This window comes from Hemicordylus capensis, chromosome 2 (assembly GCF_027244095.1).
Source record: "Hemicordylus capensis ecotype Gifberg chromosome 2, rHemCap1.1.pri, whole genome shotgun sequence".
Classification (NCBI taxonomy): domain Eukaryota; kingdom Metazoa; phylum Chordata; class Lepidosauria; order Squamata; family Cordylidae; genus Hemicordylus; species Hemicordylus capensis.
The window spans coordinates 358560606-358588554 of NC_069658.1; the positions used below are offsets into that span (position 1 = coordinate 358560606).

Here is a 27949-nt window from a genome sequence, read left to right on the forward strand (position 1 = left end):
TCACTTCCTAGAGATGCCCCTGCTGAATTTCTGTCTGATGCATCATGGATCAAGGCAAAGTGTGTGTTCAGTTCATTCATTCATTCATTCATCATATTTTTATATGGCCTGATATGTAAATCTCTAGGCAGTGTACAAATCCCAACATTAAAATCGCAGGTTAAAATACACAAAACACGATAAAAACAATATAAAACAAATTATTAAAATTCTAATTAAAAGCTTGTGAGAACAGGAAAGTCTTGAGGGTCTTCCTGAACACCAACAGAGAAGGAGATGCTCTTATTTCAGCAGGTAGCATATTCCAAATCCCTGCGGCAGCCACAGAGAAAGCCCGGTCCTGAGTCACCACCAGACAAGCTGGGGGCAACCGCAACCAGACCTCTCCAGAAGATCGTAAAAGGCGGGCGGGTTCATGACAGAGGAGGCATTCTCTTAAATAGCCTAGTCCCAAGCAATTAAGGGCTTTATAGATAATAACCACCACCCAGAAACATATCGGCAACCAGTGCAGTTCTTTAAAAGCTGGTGTTATAAGGTGCCTTCATGTTGTCCCAGAGACCAATCTGGCTGCCGCATTCTGTACCTATTGCAGTTTCCGGACTACGTACGAAGGCAGCCCCACATAGAGCGCATTACAGTAGTCAAGTCTGGAGGTTACCAGCATAAGTACTACTGTTGTAAGGTCATTCACCTCTAGAAATTGACGTAGCTGATGAATCAGCCAAAGCTGATAAAAAGCACTCCTGGCCACCACCTCAACCTGAGAAATCAGGGAAAGCTTTGGGTCCAGGAGCACTCCTAGGCTATGTACCTGATCTTTCAGGGGGAGTGTAACCCATCCAGAACAGACAAATCTAAACCATATCTCGTGTCCCAACCCTCCACAGTCAGTACTTCCATCTTATTTGGATTCAGCTTCCGTTTGTTATCGCCTCCATGCAGACATTTAGGGAAGATATGCCATTTCCTGATGAGGCTGACATGGAAAAGTAAATCTGGGTGTCATCAGCATATTGATAACATCCTCCTGCACCAAACCTCCTGATGATCTCTCCCAGTGGTTTCATGTAGATGTTAAAGAGCATTGGAGACAGTATAGAGCCTTGTGGAACTCCATACTTCAGTTCTTGCTTTGCAGAGCAACAATCTCCAAGCAACACCATCTGGAATCTACCAGAGAGGTAGGAGCGGAACCATTGTAAAACAGTGCCACCCAATCACACCCCTTCTCCGGCAATCCAGAAGGATACCACGGTCGATGGTATCGGAAGCCGTGGATAGATCCAAGAGGATCAGCAGTCACATTCCCTCTGTTGATAGCCAATTGGAGATCATCCATCAGGCCGACCAAGGCAGTCTCAACCCCATAGCCCACACGGAAGCCAGTTTGAAATGGGTCTAGATAATCTGCACCATCCAAAACTGCCTGGAGCTGGGAGGCCACCACCCACTCAATCACCTTGTCCAACCATGGAAGGTTAGAAACAGGTCCGTAATTAGCCAGCTCGAAGGGATCCAGTGCAGGTTTCTTCAAAAGTGGTTCGATAATAGCCTTCTTAAGACAAGGAGGCATCCTGCCCTCCCTCAGAGAAGCATTTATAATATTTACCAGACCCTCTCTGATACTATAATTATCAGATGAGATAAGCCAAGTTGGGCAAGGGTCAAGAGAATAGGTTGTAGGAAGCAACAGAAGCAGTTTGTCCACTTCCTCAGGAGTCACAAACTGAAAATGATCCAATCTAATCCCATAAGAGGAGTTACTGGACACCTCCACAGTAGACTCTGCAATAACCGTGGAATCCAGCTTGGCCGAAATATGAGAAATTTTATCCGCAAAAAGTCATTAAAAATGTCACAGCAAGTAAGCAATGGTTCTAAGTTTAAATTCAAGGGGGTGGGGGTACATACTAGCCCCCTCACAACCCTAGACAACTCAGCTGGATGTGAGTTTGTGGAAGCAATGCAGACAGAAAAGAACTGCTTCTTTGCTGCCCACACTGCCAGAGCATAGATCTTTAAATGTGCTCTGTGTTGTACCCGATCAGACTCATGTCGAGTCTTCCTCCACTTGCACTCTAGTCGTCTACCTTGTCACTTCAGCTCCCGTAACTCATCTGAGTACCACGGGGCTGTCTTTAAAGCAGGTTGGAGGGGATGCTTAGGAGTGATTGTGTCTACTGCACAATGAAGTCTCATTTCTTAAACCATCATCATATACCAGACTGTACAAAGTCTTTACAGCTTATATGGCACAGAAGTTAAGGTGGGCACCTTAACATGCAGTTTCCATTCTTTTTAGAGCACAAGTAAAAATGTAAAGCATCTTAATTCTCATCTTAAACTGAAGGTTTTTGGATTACTGAATTTCCTTTCTTAGGCTCAGATGTTTCAATAGCAGACTTATGTCTTCAACTGCAGGACTACTTCCAATAATGTCTAAAGTAGTGAGGAGCTCAGGTGCAGGTGCTGAACTCTTTCCCTGCCTATTGCTCTTACTCCAGCAGTGCATTACTCCAATCCTTTCCTCTCAGTTGGCCTCAAGTACTGGCTGTTAAGGGGGAGAAAAGTACCTGGGGAACAGAGGCTATAGAGGGAAAGATAATAGGTGGGGGAGGGTTCAGCATCTCCCCCCACCCTCACTTTGGTGGTCTAAGTTGTACATACCCTTCACTTTAGATGTAATTGGGGCAGACCCTCATTTAAAGATATAGGTCAGCTACTGATATGTGTAGCTTGGATCTGAGGTACTCAATCTAGCTCCCCTGGTTTTCTAAAAAAAATAATAAATCTGTTCAGAGTGGAATCAATACAAAATTTTCACTTTAGAATGGCATTTATATTGGTGGTTGTTTGATGCCAGAATCAAATCCAGAAGACTAAAATGGACCTGCTCCCATAATCATTTATGGTTATTGTAAGAAAAGCTTGATCCGCTTGGCTCCATGTCCACACAAGCTACTCACAAGCATTGGTCGGCCAACATGTGCAGGAGTCTGCTTTTGAGAAGCCACAGAAAAGTCATTTTTGAGTGTTGCATTTCTAAAGCAGCATCCTGCACATGACAATGGCTGACATCCAGACTAATGTTTCACACATGTAATGGGGAGGAGCAATTTCACCATTTCCCTCTTTCTTTTGCAGTCATCTGTGCTTCCTGGTATTGTCCCCAATGGTCCTGCAACAGTCAGGCAATATTTTCTGGAGGCACAGTGGGCTGAAAAGGAAGGAGAAATCAGAGAAAATTGCCCCTCCCCAGTTGCATGCATCAAATCTTTTCCAGCAAATGAAACATTAGTCCCTCCCAGAGGCTGGGAACCAACACAGGGAGCGTTTCCCCATGACTTGTGTGTGCATAATGATCATGAAACTGGGTCCAAAGAGCACACAGGTTTCTTATTTTTGAGCATCAAATGATCGTTTCCAACATTTCCATAGAGCATATGAAGATTTCTGTGTTTCCAACTTTCACAGTTACAGGCTAGGGATAATCAATAACATCTGAAGCAGACTTGTTTAGCAGTGGAGATGCTTGGAACAATTCAGAAGTGAAATGCAAGAGGGGTTGTAAGATCTATGTTGAAGAAAAGCCCCTGTTTCATATACTAACCATTATTCCATTAAAATTCAAAGCATTTCTATATTATGCATTTTTAGAACTTAGAAGTCTGACTGTAGTAGTTATACATTTACAATACAAACATGAAAGCAATATTTCTGTGAATGGGACACACACCACTGAACTTCAGCATTATAGAATCCAGGCGGGTTTTAGAAATATGATGGCATTAGAGCAAATACTACAGCTGTTTCAGAGAAATCTTCTAACATATACATCCCAAAGCACAAACGTGGCGCTAAATTACTCTGACAATACTTGCAACCTCAGCAGATAGACTGTGAGAAATCTCTTAGCTTATCAAGGGCCTTAGATCTCATAGGCAAGCCAAGCCAACATTGACATTAGCAACGTAACAATAAAGCATAGGCTTTGGGAGACAGGTTTCTCATTTGCCTTCTTGTTTGTAAAAGTTGTGGTGCAGCTAGTGGCAGCATGCTAAATTTTCAGCACAGCTTCTTCATCTAAACTAATTAGAGTCTCTGGTTTAGAAATTGCAGTGGAGATTCATTTTAAAGAACATAAGCTCCACTTATGTTCACTCAACACTCAAGTCCTGAGAGAGACAGATCTCAATTAACTTCAGTGGTAGCAACTTTTTCTGGAAAAGGCCATAAAATGCATATTTTCCTTTCCTCAACTGAACTGCTAGAAGTCCACTGCCCTCCTTTATCTGCAGTAGCATTTAGAATTGGAAAAATCCTGCCTAAATTGTACAACAGAAGAACACAATGTTTTCTCATAATAGTACATTTGAAATGAGCTAGATCTGCAGAAAAAACACATGCAGTACTGGAGGGATAAGTGTACAGCTAATTGCAAAATGGTGTGTAAACGGAAAGTGCTGTGAATGTTAAACATAAAGTGTTGTTTTTCTAGGCAGCTGAAATTGTAATAATGCAGTGTTATATAATTTATTTCACTGGTGGAATTACAGTTGCTTCTGGTATCAGTTGCGGTTGATTTAAGGAATATTACTTTCCCTGTTCTCTCAAGTTGCATAAGACAATTCCTGCTCTACACTTATCATCTAAAACCATGAGATACAAGAAATTACAGTCTCATGACAAACATATGGCCTAAACATACAGAAACTTTCACATATGCTGAAAAGCTGCAAACAGCTGTCTCTCAGTACCTATACAACCTCAAGATCTCCCGTGAGGAACCAAATTCTGCATTAGTAAGAAAACCTCTTTCATTTTGCATCCTGGGTGATTTCTGATGCTGTTAGTAGCTATTCAAAACTGCTGCTTCATCAAAATAAATTAGACTTCCCAATTTACAATAGGGGAGTAAAATTAAGCAATAAGAAACCTTTTTAAGTTTCACTGATTTCAGATGCAGAAATAAGCTTAAATCTCACCTAGTGAAATCAATGAGATTTTAAAACGCCTTATTTTGTCTGCATCATAGTCTGGTTTGCCAATAAGCTAATAGTGAGAGGCAGCACTTGTAGTGTTGTTAAAGGGAGTGCTATTTTACAGTAGCTGAGCTGACTCCTTGTGCATATCTTGCCAGCAGATATGCAGGCACCCTTATTGTATGAAAATGTTTAAATTTCCATACAATAAGGGTGCCTGCATGTGCATCATAGTTAAGGAGGCTTACAGAGATAAAATACCTGAAGGATTCTTTTTCCTACACAAAACAAAGACTAACTTATGGAAGCCAAGAGAAGCCAAAGAACAAGTACAGTCATGGGACACAGGTCTGGCAGGGTTGAAGGCCATTTTCATTACAAGCAGGACATCGCAGAGCTCTGTAGGACTCTTTAAATCGGTTTGCCAGCATTGAAAACTTGCTTCCATGGCACACAGAGCAGGGTGCAGAACCTGATCCCTTACACTGGGAGCAACTGTTCTCATCATCTCCTTCCTGAAAGGGAAAAAGGGCCCATCAACACACGCTTTCTCAGTTTTCTTAGGCAAACAAAATCCAGTCCGAAACATGAATTCCTTTAAGGTGTATATAATTTCTTGTGTTCTGAATAGACTACTTCTCTCTTGAATATTCTGCTAATACCCATTCTTCTCTATTGGTTTCCAAGGGCACTGGAAAATCACTGCCAGTCAATGAAGACAATATTGAGATAAACTGGACCAACCATCTGACTCGACAGAAGGCAGCTTTCTATATTCATACCAATTCCTTGCCAATCTTATCCCATCACTGTTTCTTGAATAAATCAGGCAAAATAATGAAATGTACATGTTTGTAATTTGTATAGTTCTGACATAAGAATTATGGGAATACAGAAGTTAGGTATCAGGCAGGGATGCTAGTTCCAGTAGAGTTTCAGTTCTCACAATTTTGATCAGCTTCCTGTCAGTCAAATCCAAATTATTCCTGTTCAGCTTGCCTTGCAGATCATCTAGACCGACCAATTTCAGCACTCTCTAGGTGCCCTCTTCCAGGTGCATGGAATAATCAGCTGTCTTGAATGCCCATTGCACCCTATCATTTGGCCATACCAAAACTGTAAGTACTTGCATAATGAGAGAGTGTGGCTGTGTTAGCAAATTATGCCAGGCACTGCTCTGTTGCTCAACGTTACAGATAAAGGAGATCAGTTAACCAATGTGTGGATGCTTTTCAAAGCCTTCTCTCAAGATGATGGGGCTCCATTTCATTGGATATGTGGATCCAGCATAGCAGGTGGAAAGGTTAGAATTGGTTCCATTTGGAGGATCCTTCCAAGCTTTATGAATAGTCAAGGGGTGAGAATAGGAATGTTCATGGTTACACTCACCACCTTCAGACATAATGCAGAACTGTGGGTCCAATGGCTCCACACCCCATTCCCCCCACTCTCTCATCTGCATTCACATGAAATGGAGAGCTCCCTCTCTGCAGTCTCGCTGGTTGCAGAGAGGAGGTGTAACTGGCTGCCGGGGCTTCCTCCTTTGATGAAGGACAGCCCCAGAAGCCAATAGCAGCCAGAGCAAGGGAGGAGCTTCCTTCCTACACTCCAGTTGCATAATGGGGAAACTGCAGTGCCAGTGTTCAGACACAATGCTGGCACCGCAGAACTGGAGTTAAAGGCAGTGAACCCCACTACAAACTAAAGGTACAAAATAGAGTTCGGGGAGGGAAACCCATTTCTGAACGAAACTAAGGTTTCCTGCATTTGTATATACAGTTTCCTATACAGGAGGTGAAAGGATCTCTGGTTCCATGTTATGTGCAAATGCAGCCAGTGTGAACTGGAAAATTCTCTCATACAGCATCTGGGAATGTCGGAGATAATCCATGGCTCTGAGCATTGTTTTAATTAAGCACAAGCTCCTCATCCTCAGCATTTTGAAAAACAATCTGAAAAAAATATGAGGGCACATGTCTGGTTTAGGCAGCTTTATTAGTAGGCACACCTAGGCAATTGCACACAGTGCCACTTTGCTCGTGGAGTTTCATAGCAACCTAGATAAGGATACTAAAATGAGATAGCACTTCAGATTGAGTAAACAGGCAGAGTAAGAAATGTTTTTCACTTTAATCTATGGCTGCAATTGGCAGATGTGTCAGGTTTCAAAGCCTGGTTAGTTCCCTCCACCTACCTGGGGAAAGTGGGAGGAGTCACTTATTGCAAGCTAGGGGGAAAGGGAGGAGTTTATTCAGTTCTCCAAAGCTGTAAATGCTCGTGTTACCTACGATTGTATTGTACAATCATAGCAGCCCAGTCACATGTACAAGCAATTCATGATCAGCCTCAGTTCTCTCCTTAAAGAGTCCTTGCAATATAGATTCACCTGCTGCTATTCACATAGCCTGAATTTTTTTACTCCCTAGCATATTCACATCAAGAATGAAAGCAATGGCAACCTCCTGCATCAGGACCCTCCCCATCTGATACCTTGAACATGTGAATCTGCCTTACATGGAGTCAGGCCACTGATCAATGTTGCCTACACTGACTGGCACAGAGTTGGACAAGGCTTGTTGCCAACCCTACTTGGAGATTCCAGGGAATGAACCTGGTACCCTCTGTCTTTCTTTCTTTCTTTCTTTCTTTCTTTGAATTATTTATTTGATTTATATACCACCCTTCCAAAAAGGGCTCAGGGCGGTTTACAGCAAAACACAAACAATTAAAATCAAAACTAAATGAAGCAATTAAAAACACTTACACATTAAAATCATTAACATTAAAATCATTTTAAACCAGCATTAAAAATTTAAAACCATAAATCTAATTAAATGACTTCTTAAGGAAAGTCACCACTAAGCCATAGAAATATTGTACTATTAACAACAGACTCTTGATGAAGAAAAGGGCTAAATCATCATAGAATTAGATTCCTGTCCTGTTTTGACTTCTCCCCCCCCCAAAGAAGCAAATTCAATCTTAATAACCAATTTATGTGTGTTCATAACAGTTCTCTTCAATTTAAAGAGGGGCCGGATCAAACCATCCTCGGACTCCGACCCATTACTTCTTTAGGGAGCCCCAAAGAGAGAAGAAACGATGAATGATACAAACAGAGCTGCTGCCCCCGGTTTCTGGTTGTATTTGGGAAGTGATTTGATTTGTATTCTTATCATGTGCTCTATCATTGTGCTACAGCCTTTCCTTTTGAATGATACCAAATTCTGGAGAGAGAAGGAAGATGTTTAAAAGGGGCAAGCTATAATTTCCAAGGCTTCCAAGTGGGTTGGCCCTGTGTTATGTAAATTGCCCAGTTATGTGCCAAAACTGCTCATGCAACACCATTCTTTGAAAGGATTTGGTCAAGGATAGCTGCATGTCAGGCACATGCTCCAGTGTGTGTGTGTGTGTGTGTAGATGCCATTGCAACATATATAATAACAGGAAGCTGCTTCCGCATTTGTATATATGTTTGTGCATTCTGAAGCCTCATCTACACCTTTATTAGCAATGATAGGGTGAACCCAAAAAACAGATGGTTTTGAAAGCTGTTCTTTAGGCATCCCATCCCTTTTCTGATCAGATTCCAGAACTTTCAAAGACTGGCAAAACTGAAATGGATCTGCAATTGCCCACTCTCTGCCTTATCATCTCCTGGAGCCAACCCCACTCTCCTCCCCCTTATGCAACCTCTGAGGGCAAGGAGGCAATCCAGGAGTGCTATAGCAGGGACTGAGACCCCTGGTGATGACAACATTGCCATGTGCCAGATCTAGATGGCTCAGTCCCTATTCTAGCATCCCTTTGAACTCTCCCTGCTATGCCTTGATCTGCTCTAGAGCTGAACAGAAGCCCATATCCATTTTTCAGATGTCCAGTTAGTCCATATTAATTCCAGAGCAGACTTGGTGGATCCACCTACCATTGTTTATCAGGCACAATCAAGAGGCAGGGATGTAATTATTACTGAGTGGATAGGTTCAAAAAACCTGGGACCTCAAGCTCCTGAGGGCACCCCAGCTCCACTCTTCCCTATTTTATTCATTATCTTCCTCACTCAGGGCCACAGGGAGATGGGTGAACATGGGCCCTACCTACACCCCTGTCAAGAGGTGTCCTTTCTTTGTCCCCAAAATAGAGGGTGAGGGTGTCACTGGATTGCAGTTCTTGCAACAACAACAACAAAAAAAGGACAGCTCCCCCAAGTTAAGAAATCACAAAGAAAAGAAATATTCTAGGTAAACATTGGCTCCTCTCATTCCTGATGATTACTGCCTATGGTTAGAGAAGAGAAGACTGTTTGTCTTCAGTGTGCGAGCCATGTGCCCACACGATCTGTACTGCTGCAAGCCGTGCAGAACTCTGGAGGCCGGGAGGATGCGTCCCAGCCTCTGGATATCCCATAGTGCATTGTGCAATGAGCATGGTGCATTGCAAGATACCGTCATGAGACAGGCACTCTAGGCACCCATTTCTGTGTGTGCTCAGGCGGCACACAATCCCAGTGCCAGGGTTAAGGGCATGTTTGCGCCCTTAACCTCAGCTAAGGGCCAGGTTTAAAAGTGGGGTGGGGCAGGCAGCACTGGGATCTGCACGGATCCCAGTGCTGCAAACGGGCAGACTGACCCAGGCTGAGCTGCCCTAGCCTGGGTTAGGCTGCTTGTGAGAACAGCCTTTTTAACTTCATCTCCAGATTAGATACCTTCCTTATAATGGAATGGGGTGTGGAACTGCACTGTAAACACTAAAAGAAGCGGGATAGTTTCTGCTTTCCATATGTTGATGGAAATAGATACATTTTTGCTTCTGGAGTTGAGCACTGCAGTACCAGGGGTTTTTTGACCAGCGAATAATTTAATAAGTTAGCCATAAATAATACCGCTTTACTTTACTACAGATTCGTGGCTTGGTACAAATGGTTGATTGTAGATGATGCAATAATAGGAGGTTTTTCAACCGAGCAGGAAGTACCTTGCCTCCTACCTGTGTGTTCTGGTCTGGAGCAGGCTCGTTTTCAGTGTCCTTCATGTTCCCATCACTTTGGTTGCTACTATTTCCTCTTCCTTCATGGTGCATAAAGGGCAAGTCATCAATACCTTCATTCTGCATGATTTTTCTCACCAGCTCTTTCTTATTCATTGGTGTTCGGATTATTTTCAGATTGCTGGTGTAGATGATGATCTTGCCAAAATCTAAAATGGGAGGATGCTGAAATGGAATCAGGTTTGTATAAGTCTAAAAATAGGGAAAAAACCAATTGCTACCTCAAGCTCCTAAGAAAGATGAAGCTAATAAAGGCTCGGTACTGACATGCTTAGTTTCTGCCAAATCTCAGTTAAGTCAATGGAATATTGTTCCATTTACTTCAAGATAATTGGAGTCTTATATATCAATTGTATGCATCTGACTAAAGTCCATCTTAACCTTCCATTTCCATTTGTAAGCTGAAAAACAATATCATGCTCTGAAAACCAAGATAAAAAATTTAAAAGGATGTGTGTGACATGGTGGAAACTTTTTGAGACTGGATTTGAGGTCATAAGAACATAAGAACAGTCCTGCTAGATCAGGTCCAAGGCCCATCTAGTCCAGCATCCTGTTTCGCACAGTGTCCCACCAGATGCCACTGGAAGCCACAGGCAGGAGTTGAGGGCATGCCCTCTCCCCAAACCTGACCTCAAAATTCCATCCAGGCTCCATAATGATGCTCAACTTGCCCTAAGTTATGCTCATGTGAAATAAAATACTAACAATCCTTAGTACACTAAAGGAAAAACATGGTATTTATCATCAAGTCATGGAGGCTTGATACGAACCGTGTGTAGAGCCTGGGAAGGCTCAGTGGGGAGAGTGGGCTTAGCCCGATCAGCCACCCACACGATAACTGGCTCCGTCATGGTGCCAGTTGGGGCTGCAGGGATCACAGAATGCCCCACACAAGTGCGTGGGGCATTCTGGGGAGACCCCCAAGGCTGGGAGGCTTGTTGTAGCCTCCCAGTCATGGGTCTCCTTGCAAATTGGCACAGAGCCATGCTGTGGCGACTCACAATCAAGAAAATGGGGTTAGTGGAGTAGGGTCAGTGCTCTACTAACTAGGGTCCCCCCAGGGATCTGTACTGGGCCCGGTGCTTTTTAATTTATTCATAAATGATCTAGAAGCAGGAGTAAGCAGCGAGGTGGCCAAATTTGCAGATGATACCAAACTCCTTCAAGTAGTGAAATCCACAATGGATTGTGAGGAGCTCCAAAAGGATCTCTCCAAACTGGGGGAGTGGGCAACAAAGTGGCAAATGTGGCTCAGTGTTGGCAAGTGTGAAGTGATGCACATTGGGACAAAAAAACCCAACTTCAAGTATATGCTGATGGGCTCTGAGCTTTCGGTGACTGACCAGGAGAGGGATCTTGGGGTCATGGTGGACAGTTCGTTGAAAGTGTTGACTCAATGTGCCGCAGCTGTGAAAAAGGCCAATTCCATGCTAGGGATCATTAGGAAGGGGATTGAGAATAAAACAGCTAATATTATAATGCCCTTATACAAAACTATGGTGCGACCACACTTGGAGTAACTACATACAATTCTGGTCACCACATCTAAAAAAGGACATTGTTGAACTAGAAAAGGTGCAGAAGAGGGCAACCAAGATGATCAGAGGCCTTATGAGGCAACCAAGATGATCAACCAAGATGATCAGAGGCCTTATGAGGCAAGACTACAATACCTGGGGGCTTTTTAGTTTAGAAAAAAGATGACTGCGGGGAGACATGATAGAGGTCTATACAATCATGCATGGTATGGAGAAAGTGGATAGAGAGAAATTCTTCTCCTTCTCCCATAACACTAGAACCAGGGGTCATCCCATGAAATTGATTGCTGGGAAATCTGGGACCAACAAACGGAAGTACTTTTTCACACAATGCATAATCCACTTGTGGAATTCTCTGCCACAAGATGTGGTGACATCCAACAACCTGGATGGTTTTAAGAGAGGTTTGGATAACTTCATGGAGGAGAGGTCTATCAACAGCTACTAGTTGGAGGGCTCTGGGCCACCTCCAGCCTCAAAGGCAGGATGCCCCTGAGTACCAGTTGCAGGGGAGTAACAGCAGGAGAGAGGGCATGCCCTCAACTCCTGCCTGTGACTTCCAGCAGCATCTGGTGGGCCACTGTATGAAACAGGATGCTGGACTAGATGGGCCTTGGGCCTGATCCAGCAGGGCTGTTCTTATGTTCTTATGTTAACCTTGTTTAAAGGGGGGGCTACTTTGGCAGGCTAACCACCGTTGAACCAACGGGCTCGCCAACAAGCCTGGTGGTTCTCACAATAGAGGAAAATCAGGCCGGGCTCCCTTAGCCTGGTTTTCCTCCATCGTGTAAATAGCCTCAGTGGCTTAACTGAGACTGAGCTTAATAGCTTCAGTAGCTTTGATGACTGATGACCAGCTGGAGTGACTCCTTCCCATAGTGGGCAAGCCACTGGGCCTGGGACAAAGAAATAGTGAAGAGGAATGGATTCAAAGAAATAAGCATTTCTATCATGGCTTATGTTCTCCATTGGACTGTCATCCTTTTGACCCTTTTCATATGAATGCATGTAAAGTAATATAGGCCTCATTTTTGCAGATTCCAAGCACCATGTAGTTCTTGAGAAATGAAAACTGAAGTCAGCAAATATCAATAAACATTTGAAACTGGCAACATTAGACCTGTTACACCATAGTTTACATATACCTGTATGTACATGTGTTGTGCGACGGAGAAGACACAAACTGCGGCAGGACTGAGTGAGTTCAGTCATTTTTTACAGATCATTTTAGGCCCTTGAAGGAAAATTGCTGTAGAACTTACAAGTGTTGTCTATGTCCTATTGGATTTCACTTTTAACAATAAGGAGTAAGACTGAATAAAGTAGTTCATAAATCCTGGAATTGCCTTATTTGCTATTGATTTTAAAGCTCACTGTAAGTTTGTACACTTGACTACTGCATAAACCTTACTCACTGGCCTATTTTCCTTGTCTCTTTTCTAGGTATTCTATAGCAGTTTCCATTTCCAACTGTGTTACACAGGTTGTGCATCATATTACAATACTGCTTCCTGATCTGTGTCTAAACATCACAGAGCAGAAAATATTACATTTAAAAGGATAGTTGCTGGGTAAGTAGGAGGAATTCATAGAGTTTCTGCTTACCACATTTGCCATTTTGGTCATCTCTCTAACTGACCGTGGTCATCTTCCTAAGTGATCAGCAACACACACACACACACACACACACCCCAATTGGTGATCCACCAAGGAGAATGCAGGCCACCAGCTATATATTATGGCTTGCTATGTTTAAGGCTTATGAGCAATCCTGTTTTTGTAATGCCAGACAAGCAACATAACAGAAGGTTTATTGAGCCAGGTATTGTGGCTAGTGGCCAGGTACTGTGTGCATTTGGTTTGGTGGATCACAAGTTGTATAGACACGAGCTGTACCAAAATACTTAATCTGGATTATGTATAAACATGTTGATTACACAAAGAGGCCCTGATTAAGCTCTTGGGGACTGTCTAGATGTTAACTACCATAATGAGTCTGTACATTTCCATAATTATTCCATATATTTTAAACTTAATTAGTCCATAAATTGGCAGATACCATGATTAAATTTACTAGTGAACATAGGAACACAGGAAGCTGCCTTATACCGAGTCAGACCCTTGGTCCATCTAGCTCAGTACTGTCTATACTGAGTGGCAGCAATGCTCTAAGGCTTCAGACAGGACTCTTTCTCAGCCCTACCAGGAGATACCAGAGATTGAAACTGGGACCTTCTGCATGCAAAGTAGATGCTCTACCACTGAGCTACAGCCCCACCCCTTTACAGTAACTCCCAAGTAGTATTATTGAGTTGTTTAGTCAGGGTGTAAGCAAATGTTAACAGATTATCCTGACCCCTGCTAACTTGGCAAAGAGGCACCTTTTAATGTGGTGATTCTCTTTATTTAGCAGGGGGAGAGTAACTGGCCCTATCCACCCCCAGCACAGTACCTCCAGTGACTGTTGCTGCTGTCTATCTTATGTTTCTTTTTAGATTGTGAGCCCTTTGGGGACAGGGTTCCATCTTATTTGTTTGTTATTTCCCTGAGCCATTTTTGGAAGGGCGGTAAAGAAATCGAATTTATTATTTATTATTATTATTATTAGCTCAGCAACATTTTCCTTACTATTTTACATTATGTCCTGTATTCTGCATTATTTGTTGTATGCAGAGACATGATCCCAGAAACATGAGTTTGGGGCGATGTACAAATATAAATAAATAAATACATAAAATATTTAGATTCAATAAACCCAGCTCGAAAATACAAATTTAAAAACTGAGACCACAAATTTAGAACCTGTTACAGACGGCCAGTTGACTTTGTTACCATGTTCACATTTACTTCGTAAACTCAAATGCCAATAATTTGGTATTTGAGTCAGTTGAACGAACAACAGCACTTACCATCCGACTATCATTTTCCTGGTAGTCATTTAAGAGAGAAGGGCTACTGGTGAGGGTATACTTGCTCCCTTCTCTGAACACACTGATCCTCTGGGCATTCAGTTTAGCTGGTGGGCAAAACCTGGATTCTGGGGCTTCACCAATCCCAAATAAATGGTCTCTGGGTTCAAAGCTCCGGTGCCGAAGACGGTGAGGATATTCTTCCGGCGGGATTTCAAGTTCTTGCCCATCTTCATATACCTGCTTTAAGACTCGACCACTGTATGCGGAGGAGATTTTGAATCTTACTTTGCGGGGTCTTGCTTCATGCCTCTGGCTCAGTTTCTTCTGAAGCTCATCCATAGACAGGGTTTTTTCACAGCGCTTCCCAGAAATTAGTTCAGCAAGGATTGTTTTCGATATACAAAAAAGCTGCTCACATTCAGCTATGTAATGTATAATTCAAAGGTTCTATTGGGCCCTCTCACATTTCAGTTTAAGAGGACACCTTGATATTAAACATTGATAGAGCCTCATGAGAAAATAAAACAATTGCTGCGGTGAAACGCAAGGAGAGATTTATTCAAGTGAAAAGTGAATGAGTTGGTTCATAGGACATAAAAATTCTTTTGTCTTTTGAAGGACAAAAATTCAAAAAAGTACTTACAGCCAGAAGAAATACACATACAAGTGTCTGCATGTACATATTCTACATAGTGACTCTGGAGTTATTTCAAGTACACATCACCTTTGCAAGACTAAAGGAACAGGAAGCAGAACTACAAAAGAACAAGAAGGGCTCAACAGTGGGCTAAAGAAATTCTTGATTATATCACAAGAGATACAGAAAGGCCAAGTCTGCAACGCTATGCAGGTTTACGTGGGAATTAGTCTTATGGAACTCAGCAGTACTTCTGATCAAATATGGATAGGATGTAAGTAGGTGTGCTTTTTCAGAGGGGGACAGTAATATATATTTTATATTTATATCTCAGCTTTCTTCAATAAGACTCAAGGCAGCATAGACCAGGTCTCCAGGTGGTGTCTCTTTCAGGCACTGACCAGACCTATACCTGCTTAACTTCAGCCAGATTGCTGCATCAGGTGCCAAACACCATAACCTGGAATCAAACAGTTAAGCTCCACAATGTTCAAAGGCCTCATCTTCAACAAAAGCAATATTACAATTTCCAAAAGAAGTGGCCAGCATCCTGACTCGCAAAGTGTGTGTGTGCCGCAAAGGAAGCACATGTGCATTTATTGTGTAAAAAATCCCCCCCATGAGACTGCCCATGCTGTTTTGCTCTGGAACGCAGCAAATGCATGCATGCTTCCTTTGCTGCACATGTACAGTACTTCATAAGCCAGGATACCAGCCAGCATATTTTAAAAGCATTTTATGCATCGTAATAACAGAGAGAGGTGTTCCTGTTCAATCATCATCACAGGTGATTAAAAATATGTGCTGTTATGTGTGAGTGGGTTACTTATCTCCATACCTCACCTAATGGTGTCTATAATAGTTCCTCATTTTTTAAATTGTTATTAAACACTTGGGCATACAGGAGTAAAATACTTGGTATAAGTTTAGACCGTGTCTTAAGTTACTGACAAGGAATTTTCTTTACTTCCCCATTCCCTGTCCATAATTATATCACAGAGATAAATAACCCTGAATACAAAGTCTTCTTAAAAACAGGCTCCTCTGAAAACTAGGAACCAGGGATTTACATGAAATGGATTCTATGTTTTGTTTTGAGCTCAAAACAAAACAGACATGGCGGAAATGTTTTGTCGATACTGTGGTTGAAGCAGTTGTTTTGATGGAACAAAACTTGAAATCTTTCAAGTGTTTCAGCCCTAGGGAACAATGGGGAAACTCGAAACACCCCATTGTTCTTCATGGGTAGCTCCTAGGGACACCAAAGTAGGTTAGGGATGTGCGTTTCGTTTTGGATACAAAACGTTTTGTGCACAAAACAGGCCATTTCGGCTGTTTTGTAGCCAAAACAAAACACCCAATGCTCAAAACAGAAAATTTTGTAGCTGAAACAAAACGTCCCTGTTTTGGATACAAAACGTTTTGTTGTTTTGGCTGTTTCGGAACTCCATTTTGCAGTCGGGAAAAGTCTTTCTCCTTCTGTCTCCATTTTGAGTTTTGACATCTGTTTGAATTTCTGGCCCTTCCAGCCTGCAGATTGGCCAGCGAAAGCATGGGCTGATCTGCTGGCAATTGCCCCCTTATTCCTTTTAAGCAAATTTAAGGGTAAAATTTACCCTCATTGGCCAGTGGGGTGTGTGCATTTACCCTTATTGGCCAGTGAGGCAGTGTGCATTTCATTGTTGTTGTTTCACACTGTAGATCAATTGCACTTCTGGGGGAGTGGGATGTGGATATGCATGACCTTTGGAAATCTGGCTGGTTCTCTGCAAAGCTCTGCTGTTGTTGATGTGTGATGTCGATGTTATTTGGGGTGGATTTGGGACAGAAAGGGGGCTTTGGGGGCAGAAGGTCGGGTGGTAGTGCCCCAATGGGTGCCTGCTGCCACCCAGATTCCAAAGGAATTTGGAAAAGTACTGATTTATAAAGAATTTATGAAGTTGACATGTCTTTGGGGCAGATTCAGGGCAGAAAGGGGGCCTGAGGGGCAAAACAGTGGGTTGGGTGGCAGTGCCCCAAGGGGTGCCTGCCACAACCCAGATGCCAAAGGAATAGGGCAAAGGGCCGGTTTATTAGGAATTGTTGAAGTTTACGCATCTTTAAGGTTTTCCCCCATAGGGAATAATGGAGGTTTCTGAAGACCCATAACTCCACCTGGGGGGGCACTGGGGTGGCCGGGAGCGAGTGGTGGTGTAATGCACACATGGGTTGCTAACCCATGTGGTGCTGTGTTCTGTTGTTTCTGAGGTGTTCTGAGTGTAGATTCTCTGGTAGCATATGAGATTTTCTACAACAAACAATGAATCCACTCTCATGTGCTATCAGAGAATCTACACTCAAAACATCTCAGAAACCAGTACCCCATGGGTTAGCAACCCATGGAGGTGGTTGGCACCCTATGTGCTCTACACCACCACTAGCTCTGGGCCACCCTGGTGCCCCCCAAGTGTAATTATGGGGCTGCTGAAAGCTCCATCATTCCCTATGGGAAAGAACTTTAAAGATGCATAAACTCCATTAAATCTTTAAAAATCAGCCCTCTACCCAATTCCTTTGAAATAATTCTGGCATCTTCCTTGCCCCCACTGGGCACTACCACCCACCCTACTCTGCTCTCGGCCACCCCTTTCCCCCTAACATGAAGCTATACTTTTGCTGAAACCTCCATTCTTCCCTATGGGAAAAACCTTAAACTTCAAAAATTCACCAAAAACCAGGCCTTTGCCCATTTCCTCTGAAATTTGGCTTCCACCAAATTAGCTTCCACCCATTGGGCACTACCATCCCCACCCACTAGTTTCAAATCCCCGCTGGTATGTTCCCCAGACTATGGGAAACACCTATATCAGGCAGCAGCGATATAGAATGATACTGAAAGGCATCATCTCATACTGTGCGGGAGATGGCAGTGGTAAACCCCTCCTCAAAGAAAACTACATGGCTCTGTGGTTGCCAGGAATCAACACCAACTCAACAAAACAACTTTACTTTACTTACTAGGAACTATGTACATGCTTACTATGTAACTATGTACTATGCAGAGGAGTCCAACCTGAGGCTCTCCAGCTGTTGTTCAACTACAATTCCCATCACCCCAGCTACAATTAAACAGCAACTGGGGATGATGGGAGTTGTAGTCCAACAACACCTGGAGAACCTCAGGTTGGCCACTCCTATACTATAGGGAAGTGAGTGCATTCTGGCTTTGCAGGGCTGATTTGACTACAAGACCCTTTATATGAAAACATATAACTAAGCCGTTTAGGTAGTCTCTTCCAGAAAAGGTTGGTGCACTGGATAATCTATTATACAGAACTCTTACGAACAAAGTACTTTATTAACTAGAAGCTGCAGAAGAAAAGGTAGAAAAAGGATTAAGTTGGTACATGGTTAATGGCTAGGCTTGGATGTAGTTACTAGTTACTAAGCAAGGTACATGTTCTACAACTTATTTATTGATGCCTTTTCAAAGAATCCAAGATGGCACATCTTTGAGCACATGGCCCCTAGGCCAATTAGGCCCCTAGGGCAGTTAGAGGTGGGGAAGTCAGTAGCATCATACACTGCAGTATGAGTAACTGAGTAACTCTGCTAAATAACAGTATTAGCTTTTAAACTGAAAATCCTAGGAGGCTTACATAGACTAAACAGAACTACAAATTTACTTCCTGTGTGTGACAGACAGGATTTAGACAGGAAGTAAAGCATACCTACTTACCGCTCAGAACTTACATAAGCTTTGCTAGGCTAGCTCCCTGCTGGCGTTTGGACACTGTAAAATGGCCGTTGCCCTGTCAATCAAATTCAAGATTAGCACAGTGCTTCCAAATGTAAAGAAAAAAGAAACAGTATCAGATGGGGTGTTTATTCATATGTGCATCTACTCACAGGTAGGTATTTCAGCTTGCTGCTTAACATGACTATGGGCCTATCTCAGGTGGTCTCGGGACTGACGCACATTGCAGGTCACACGCTTGATTTGATCTTTCACTCTGATCAGGGTGGTGTTCCGTGGGTGGGGACTCCTGTGATCTCCTCATTGTCATGGACAGACCACCATCTGGTTAAGGCTGGACTCACAGTCACATCCCATCTTCGCAGGGGCGAGGAACCTATTAGGATGGTCCACCCAAGAAGGTTATTGGATCCCATAGGATTTCAAGAAGCCTTAGAGGGATTCAGTGTTGGCTCTGCCGGTGATCCTGTTGATGTCCTGGTGGAGAATTGGAACGGCAAACTCACCGGGGCAGCAGACATGATCGCTCCTAAGCATCCTCTCCAACCTGCTTCAAAACTGGCCCCTTGACATACGGAAGAACTATGGGGGCAGAAGCAGCAAGGTAGACGACTGGAGAGCAGGTGGAGAAAGACTTGGCTTGAATCTGACAGATTGCAACATAGAGCTTATTTGAAGACCTATGCTCAGGTGATACGTGCGGCAAAGAAGTGATTCTTTTCTGCCTGTATTGCATCCGCAAGTTCACGTCCGATTACCCGCTGTGATGTGTTTAATGAATTCTTTGTGGGGAAAATCTCTCGTACTCGGGTTGACTTGGATTTTGTCTCCACATTTACTTCAGAATCTGATGTGGAGGTATCCAGTGACTCCTCTTGTGTGATTAGGTTGGATCAGTTCCAGTTTGTGACTCCTGAGGATGTGGACAAGCTGATTGGAACGGTGCGGCCCACCACCTGTCCTCTTGACCCTTGCCCGACATGGCTTATACTATCTGGCAGGGCGGTTGTTGTAGAAGGCCTGGTAGAGATTATAAATGCGTATCTGAGGGAAGATAGGATGCCTCCTAGTCTTAAGGAGGCAATTATTAGACCGCTTCTAAAGAAGCCTACCTTGGATCCCTCAGAGCTGAGTAACTACAGGCCTGTCTCCAACCTTCCGTGGCTGGGCAAGGTAATTGAGAGGGTGGTTGCCTCCCAGCTCCATACAGTCTTGGAGGAAACAGATTATCTAGACTCATTTCAAACTGGCTTCCGGGCTGGCTATGGGGTGGAGACTGCCTTAGTCGGCCTGATGGATGATCTCCAACTGGGAATTGACAGAGGAAGTGTGACTCTGTTGGTCCTTTTGGACCTCTCGGCAGCTTTCAAGACTATCGACCATAGTATCCTTCTGGAGCGTCTGAGGGGGTTGGGAGTTGGAGGCACTGCTTTGCAGTGGTTCCGCTCCTACCTCTCGGGCAGGTTCCAGATGGTGTCCCTTGGAGACTGTTGTTCTTCAGAATCTGAACTTTTGTATGGTGTCCCTCAGGGCTCCATATTGTCTACATGAAACTGCTGGGAGAGATCATCAGGAGATTTGGTGCAGGGTGCTATCAGTATGCTGATGACGCTCAAATATCTTTCTCCATGTCAGCATCATCAGGAGAGGGCATAACCTCCCTAAATGCCTGCCTGGAGTCGGTAATGGGCTGGATGAGGGATAACAAACTGAGACTGAATCCAGATAAGACAGAGGTACTCATTGTGCAGAGTCGGAACTCGAGAGATGATTTTTATCTGCCTGTTCTGGATGGGATCACACTTCCCCAGAAGGAACAGCTACACAGGCTAGGGGTGCTTCTGGATCCAAGTCTCTCTTTGGTGTCCCAGGTTGAGGCAGTGGCCAGAAGTGCCTTCTATCAGCTTCGGCTGATACGCCAGCTGCGTCCGTTTCTTGAGATAGACGACCTCAAAACAGTGGTACAACTGCTGGTAACCTCCAGACTGGATTACTGCAATGCACTCTATGTGGGGCTGCCCTTGTACATAGTCTGGAAACTACAGTTGGTCCAGAATACGGCAGCCTGGCTGGTCTCTGGGTCATCTAGAAGGGACCATATTACTCCCGTATTGAAGGAGTTACACTGGCTGCCAATATGTTTCCGGGCAAAATACAAGGTGTTAGTTATAACCTATAAAGCCCTAAACAGCTTGGGCCCTGGGTGTTTAAGAGAACGTCTTCTTCGTTATGAACCCCACCGCCCATTGAGATCATCAGGAGAGGTCCGTCTGCATTTGCCACCAGCTCGTCTGGTGCCTACTCAGGGACGGGCCTTCTCCGTTGCTGCCCCGAGGCTTTGGAATACGATCCCTAGTGCAATAAGAGCCTCCCCATCTCTGACAACTTTTTTAAAGTCTTTAAAGACATATCTGTTCACCCAGGCTTTTAACTGATATTGTTTTGATTATTTTAATGTTGTTTTTAGAATATTTTTTTAAAATTTCAAATTTGTGTTTTAAATTTCTTGCTTTTAAATTTTTTGTTTTTGTTTTTAATGTTTTACTTTTTAATCTTGCTGTAAACCGCACAGAGATGTAAGTTTTGGGCGGTATAAAAATATGTTCAATTAAAAAAATATAACACAACAAACTGGGATTTTACACACAAATAAATCTGCTCATGAATAACAAGATCAGCTTGTGAGTTCAAGTAACAAGCTTGCAGAGAGTAAGGTTCCTCCTGTGGTCTTTCTAAATATCCTAGGAAAAATAGCAGATGCAGATGCACCTCCCAAATGCTACATTACTCTTGACTTCTACTTTTGAACCAGAAGAAACTCAGCTCAATTACCAGATAACTTTCAAGAGTAGGAACAATTGCTCATACAGGCCAATCTAATTCACTCCTCTTCTCCTAGATATTAGTTAGTAAATTTGAAGACACAGGTAAGTAGCATCTTCTGTTTCCTGCCAAACTTCAAAGGCAACAAAAATAGAGGACTTGTATTCAGTGTTTATTTATGGGTGGGAGGACAAGCACTTTGCTTTGGATCTATAATTTGTAGCAGCTTGTAACTAGCAGCTACACACCCTGTCCCCAGGGATCTAAAAAAAGGAATGAGACTGCTAAGATTTCCTTGAGAGGATAGTGTCATCTATTTACAACATAAGTATTTTTTAAAAATAAATGTCCAAATGAAATGTTTTCCCCATATCTTCTCTGCTTGTTCCCATCCTTCCTTGCTCTCTCTATGATGGCCACTTACACAACCACTTCTACATGCTCCAATGGCCATTTCAACATGCACATAAGTATTCAAATGACTGTTCTGGTACATACAGGAATTGGAATTCTGCTCTTTTAGGTTATGGAAGAAGTATGGGTTGATCAGTGGCATGCCAAGCTCAGTCCAGTCTGTGCTGAAATGGTCATATGATTATTCAGTATTACTATACGATACCTCATGTGATACCTCATGTGATGCAGGCTGCGATGATCATATGGTTCTTGGAAACTACAGGGTAGAGTGTCTCTTCAGTATCTTTGATCTTCCTGCAGTGATGCCTGTATAATACTTGTATGATTCATTCTAGAATGGTGCAAAAGATTCTAACCATCACCCCGTTCCCTAGACAAACATGAGTGACATGGATGGGAAGGGAGCATGATTTAGATACCATGTACAGAAATCCAGTTGTTGCCCTGACACAATTGCAAAGCATAGTCCATTTTTAAGAACACAACTTACCTTCCCAGCTACCACATGCGAATGTCATCATGGGTAGGTGTACTATGGTGTTAGAGACTATGGTGCAACCATTAACCAATTTCTGGTGCCCAGTCTAATCCTGAGATGCTTGCAAAGGATGCTAGACTAGATAACCCTTGGAATGATTCAATAAAATTTGTGTACAGACACACCTACAATATTAGATCAATGCCGGTTTTGTTCTGCTGCAAAATGAGTTCACCTTCATTCCTCAAATGGCACATGTTCTTGTTTCTGTACCCAACACCAATTTTTTCTTTCTGTTCATGCCTCCTCCTTTCTTCAAGTGAATGGACTTTTTAAAAAGGATTTTGCAAGTTTATCCACTTAAATATTTGTTCAATACCTTTTAAGAAACAAGTAAGTTCTCTTTTTAATTATAAAAGTGCTTATGGTAGGGAGCATGCTGTTTTTTTATTGTCACAAGGGCCAGCCAATAAGCTTTGTGCATAGCTCCTTCCACTGCAAACAGGTAAAACAGATTTCACCTGAACTTGTTCCTTAAGAGATGGTCATTGGAGGTGTCTGTATATGATTCCCAACATTCCTCTGGCACAGGGGCCCTGTTGCCATGGTGAGCATCTCTAAACCTTTGGTACTTTTGCATTTGAAACACTTCCTTGCTTCAGGGTTGGAAGGAAGCAATGCAATGTCTCTGCCTGAATGCAACTACTCCAAGGACTGAAGCAAATAATTCAGCAAGCAAGCTTGTACAGGAGGTATATATTTTGACTTGGAGCTTTAGCTTGGAGCCCCCAGCAGCATTCAAGAAAACTGGGGCACTATCACATACACACATGGAGTGGCATTAGGGGTGAGCCAGGTCCGGCACCAGTGGAGGAGGCAGGCAATGCCCATTAGAGGGCCAATTCAGCCAGATCAGTCTTTGAACTGCCAGTACTAGTGGCCATGATGGTACAAGTTGGTGATCCCACTGCTGCCCCAGGCTTGCGTCTTATCTGATGTTTTAAAGAGACCCTCTGCACATACCACTGAACACATGTAGCAGGGCTGGAGTCAGGGGTCAACATCACTGGGTAGCTGCTACCACTGATTCATATCCAAGATGAAGACTGTAAGAATGTTCACTCAAAAGTAACTTCTAATGAGAGTGTCCACCAGATATCCTGTGGTGACTTCCAGGGCAGGGCATGCTATCATTTGCAGACATGGCTAACAGAAGAAGCAAATGAGAGCATGCCCACAGAGGCACCTGTGTCATCATGGCACCTCTAGAGACTCTCCCATTGGCCAGGTTGGAGAAGGAGGAGCTGCTGCACAAATCTCATGACCAAGAAACTTGTGTGGCAGCAACTCCTCCTTCTCCCACCTTCCCCACCAACTAATGGGCTTTTTTCCAAAGGGTTTTTTGATGATGTGTGAATCCTTCGGAGAAAGATTATTGGCTGATGGGAGGATGGGGAAGGAGGAACTATTGCTATAATTTTTGAGGAACTCAGGTTTAGCAGAAGCTCCTGATCCTCCTATCTTCATCACATTGACAAAGGTGGGGGGCGGAGAGAAAACTGGTGCCACCACAGATTTTTCCTCATTCACCAATAGGGAGGGTGGGAGGAGCTACTGCCCACCACTGACAAATCCTGCTTGCCTCTCCCATTACCAGTAAGCTTGGAGATTCCAGGGGTCCAATGCACCACTGAGAACAAGAAGGGGCTCAAGAACATGGTCCCAGGGCTCCTTGCAATCCAACATGGACACACACACGCACACACACCTAGCAGTTCTTTTAACCCACCCACCCCCAATGGCAAACCACCCAGAGGTGAGTTGTTCTGTCTCCACCACACAGAGACTATGGCACCAGTGGTCAAAGTCAGGATAGGCCTAGTAAGCTGAAGCTACTTACTCTTTTCCCAGGTAGGCAAAGACCTACTCACCACTTTTATCAGCTCTATCCCTCTGACTGGGAAATGAAAACATGTATTTATTCAGAATCAAAAGAACATATGACACAGAGGTTGTCTCAGGGATCAGCAGTGGGCCCTAGGCCCTCGGCAGCTGCCCAGAAGACTAATCCTGACTTCCGCCCTGCTAAATGTGTGTGCATGTATACACACAAGGGGTCTTCAGAACTTCAGAATAATGTGCTTGTGTGATGCCAGCCCTGCGGAGGAGCATGATGTCACAACATCCAAAGTTTCCAGAAATGGACAGCCACAGCATGACTATGCTTGCCAAACTTTTGACAGCCAGACAAAAGAAAGTGTAATGTAAACACACTTTGTGCTTACAACTAACACCCTTCATCTAGGGCTCTGCCCTGCATGTGAATAACAATGTTTTCCCTCTTGTGCTATAACAAGTTTGTACAAAGCTAGAAGTAATTGTTCTCTTCTCAGTATGGTGTTTAGCTTGGGTCTTTAAGCAAACAAAACTCCCCAGGAGCCAAATTGGTATGGCATACAGAGAGAGAGAGAGAGAGAGAGAGAGAGAGAGAGAGAGAGGTGTGACTGGTGAGAGGTATTTCACAAATGATACAAAGGCAGACTCAAATTTGCTTCTGAACATACACTCAACAGGGAGATACACCTAATTATGATTGCCTTGACAAGTATACTTATATGAAACACATGCTTACAATCACACGTTTGCAAGTAAACAAGTATACTTGTATGAGACACATGTTTGAAAACACCTGTTTATTGAGCTGGTTCCAGTCCTACTTGGAGGGGAAGTTCCTTTGGCCTGTGGGATCCTACAGAGGTCCCCCTTGTCATCAGAAGGTACAGGCTGCGGTGTCATCAATGGGCAGATAATACCCAGCTCTATCTCCATTTTCTATTTGACCTCAAGGAGACAGTAGATCATCAATCTGAGTTTTTTCATGAGCTGTATGTGAACTAACAAACGGTGACTTAATCTAGTCATGACAGAGGTGCTGCTGGTCAGTAGAAAAACAGACCCAAATGGGGGTATTCAACCTTTTCTGGAGAGGGAGTCACTTCCACTAAAGGACAAGGTTCAGAGCCTACGGGTGATCATGGACAGGCTTTGCTTCTGGAAGGTGACTTCTGGGAAGACCCTGCTCCAGTTTCTGCTGCCAGCAAAGCTGAGACTTAAGCAGGGGCCCAGGACAGAGCCTTCACTGTGGCCACTGCCAGACTGCGGAACCCCTGGCCTTCTCTAAAACCTCTTTCGTTGTGAAAACTATACTTTTGTGAAAACTATTTTTGTGAAAACTATACTTTTTCAACATAATAGTCTCAGGAAGCTGCTGCTGCTTTGTTTTGGTTAAATTATGTCATTTTTATTTGCTTTTATATTGGCTTCTTTGTATGTAGTATTTTAAATAATTTTTTTCTTTTGCTGTACACTGCCCTGAATGCCTGTAAAGGTAGGAGGGTGGTATATAGATCTTGTAATAATTTAATACCTTAAATTAATACATGTTTGTCACAGTCACCCATTATATTTCTTTGAGGGACACTTAAAATGATTCAGGGGTACCCCCAAAAAGTCCAATGTGCAGAGTAGCCAAAATGTAAAGGATTTACACAGAGGAGAGCTGGTCTTGTGGTGGCAAGCATGAATTGTCCCCTTAGCTAAGCAGGGTCAACCCTGGTTGCATATGAATGGGAGACTAGAAGTGTGAGCACTGTAAGATATTCCTTATGGGATGGAGCAGCTCTGGGAAGAGCATCTAGGTTCCAAGTTACCTCCCTGGCATTTCCAAGATAGGGCTGAGAGAGATTCATGCCTGCAACCTTGGAGAAGCCGCTGCCAGTCTGTGAAGACAATACTGAGCTAATGGTCTGACTCAGTGAGGCTTTTCACACGATTAGTGTGAAGAGCTGTAAGTGGGTTTGCGGGGAAAGCGGGCTTAGCCTGTTCTCCCTGCAGATGACCAGCCCTGGGCAGCTGGATCGGCCGCCCACATGACTGCCAGCTCTGTCACGGAGCCAGCGGTGGCTGCGGGGATTGGGGGCCGTTTGGCCCCCGGAAGTTCCAGGATGCCCTGCACAAGTGTGTGGGGCATCCTGGAGAGACCCCCGAGCCCGGGAGGATGCTTGCAGCCTCTCGGCGGGGGTCTCCTCGTGTGCCACCATGGCAGGGAACTGTGCCGTGGCAGCACAGGATCAGAAAACCCAGGTTAGCGGAGTGCTCGCTCTGCTAACCTGGGCTAAGGGGAGGGCTACTTTGGTGGGCTAGCTGCCAAAGAACCACTGGGCTTGCCTGCTGGTTCTCACAATGGAGAAAAACCGGGCTGGGCTTCTTTAGCCCGTTTTTCCCCCATTGTGAGAATAGCCTCAGTATATGGAAGCTTTCTATGTTCCTATGGCACTGAGCCACACAAATCATGGTCTGACTCGGTATGAGGCAGTTTTCTATGTTCCGTGTTAGATATGTTAAGAGCACTACGTGTGTCACCCAGTGGGCCTAATGGATACAGTTTATTACCACTGTTAGGGGTCCACCCAACTAAGCTTCTCTGTGCTGTTGGGGGTCCATCCAATTAAGATAAATTATATAATATAAAAGATTAAAAAATATAGTTCTGTTTTCATCTAAGAGAATGTGTGCCTGGGTATGTATGTGGTTGATTTTGCTGGAGATTACATACAGAGAGGTTTCTTCCACTTCCACTGGATTTGTTAAAGTAACTTGGCCGTAACTGAAACTATATTAAGAAAAGTGCTGCATTGGATAGTTGTAGTTGCTCAGATTGCTTTCTTCATTTTCCTTCATTGATCTAGCAGGAGATCAACCTACTTCTTTATTTGGTGTTCAGTTTTTATGCCGCCTTTCATAGGACATCCCAAGGTGGTTTTAAAAAGTTAAAATACAATAAAACTCCATAAAAGTCACATTTACAACCTTAAAATCAGTTAAACAGTAAAAACCATAAAACACCAAACCACTACCATTAAAAAGACAAAGAAGCAGGCTAAAAGCCTAAACAAATAAAAAGGTCTTTGGTTATTTTTTTAAAAGCAGCCACAGATGTCAAAGAGGAAACATTCACTGGGAGAGCATTCCAGAGCCTGGGGACAACAACAGAGAAGGCCCTGTCCCGCATGCAAGACAATTTAGCCTCTCTCAACATTGGCACACAGAGGAAAGGCCCCTCTGACAACCTTGTTGGCTGGGCAGAAACCCTTGGGAGCAGGCAATCCTTCAAGTATCCAGAACTCAAACCATTAAAAGCTTTAAAGGTAACTAGCTGGGAGAGACCCACACCACCAAGCTCGCTCAACCAGGTCTCAGTCACACATACCAGGTCAGCATGCTCAACCACAATTAAATCATGGATGTTTTTGCATCTACTGGCCTGGCATTCAACAGCAGAACCTTAAAACTTGAGGGAGTGTTTCCAAAACTC

At 43.6% G+C, this 27949-nt stretch overlaps 1 protein-coding gene across 2 annotated transcripts in view; it reads right to left on the bottom strand.

Annotated features, from left to right (window-relative positions):
• Window positions 1-3378: 3378 nt before the first annotated feature.
• Window positions 3379-27949, bottom strand: part of GRXCR2 (glutaredoxin and cysteine rich domain containing 2) — a 30331-nt gene continuing 5760 nt past the window's right edge. The window contains exons 1-3 of one of the 2 annotated variants that reach the window (XM_053299264.1): window positions 14473-14823; window positions 9972-10196; window positions 3379-5500 (exon numbers count right to left, since the gene is read on the bottom strand). In XM_053299264.1, coding sequence (XP_053155239.1) covers window positions 5321-5500; window positions 9972-10196; window positions 14473-14823 — 756 coding nt within the window. In that variant the 3' untranslated portion in view covers window positions 3379-5320. Of the gene's footprint in view, window positions 5501-9971; window positions 10197-14472; window positions 14824-27949 lie in introns of those variants that run through there. The other variant, XR_008316853.1, reaches the window with a different exon arrangement.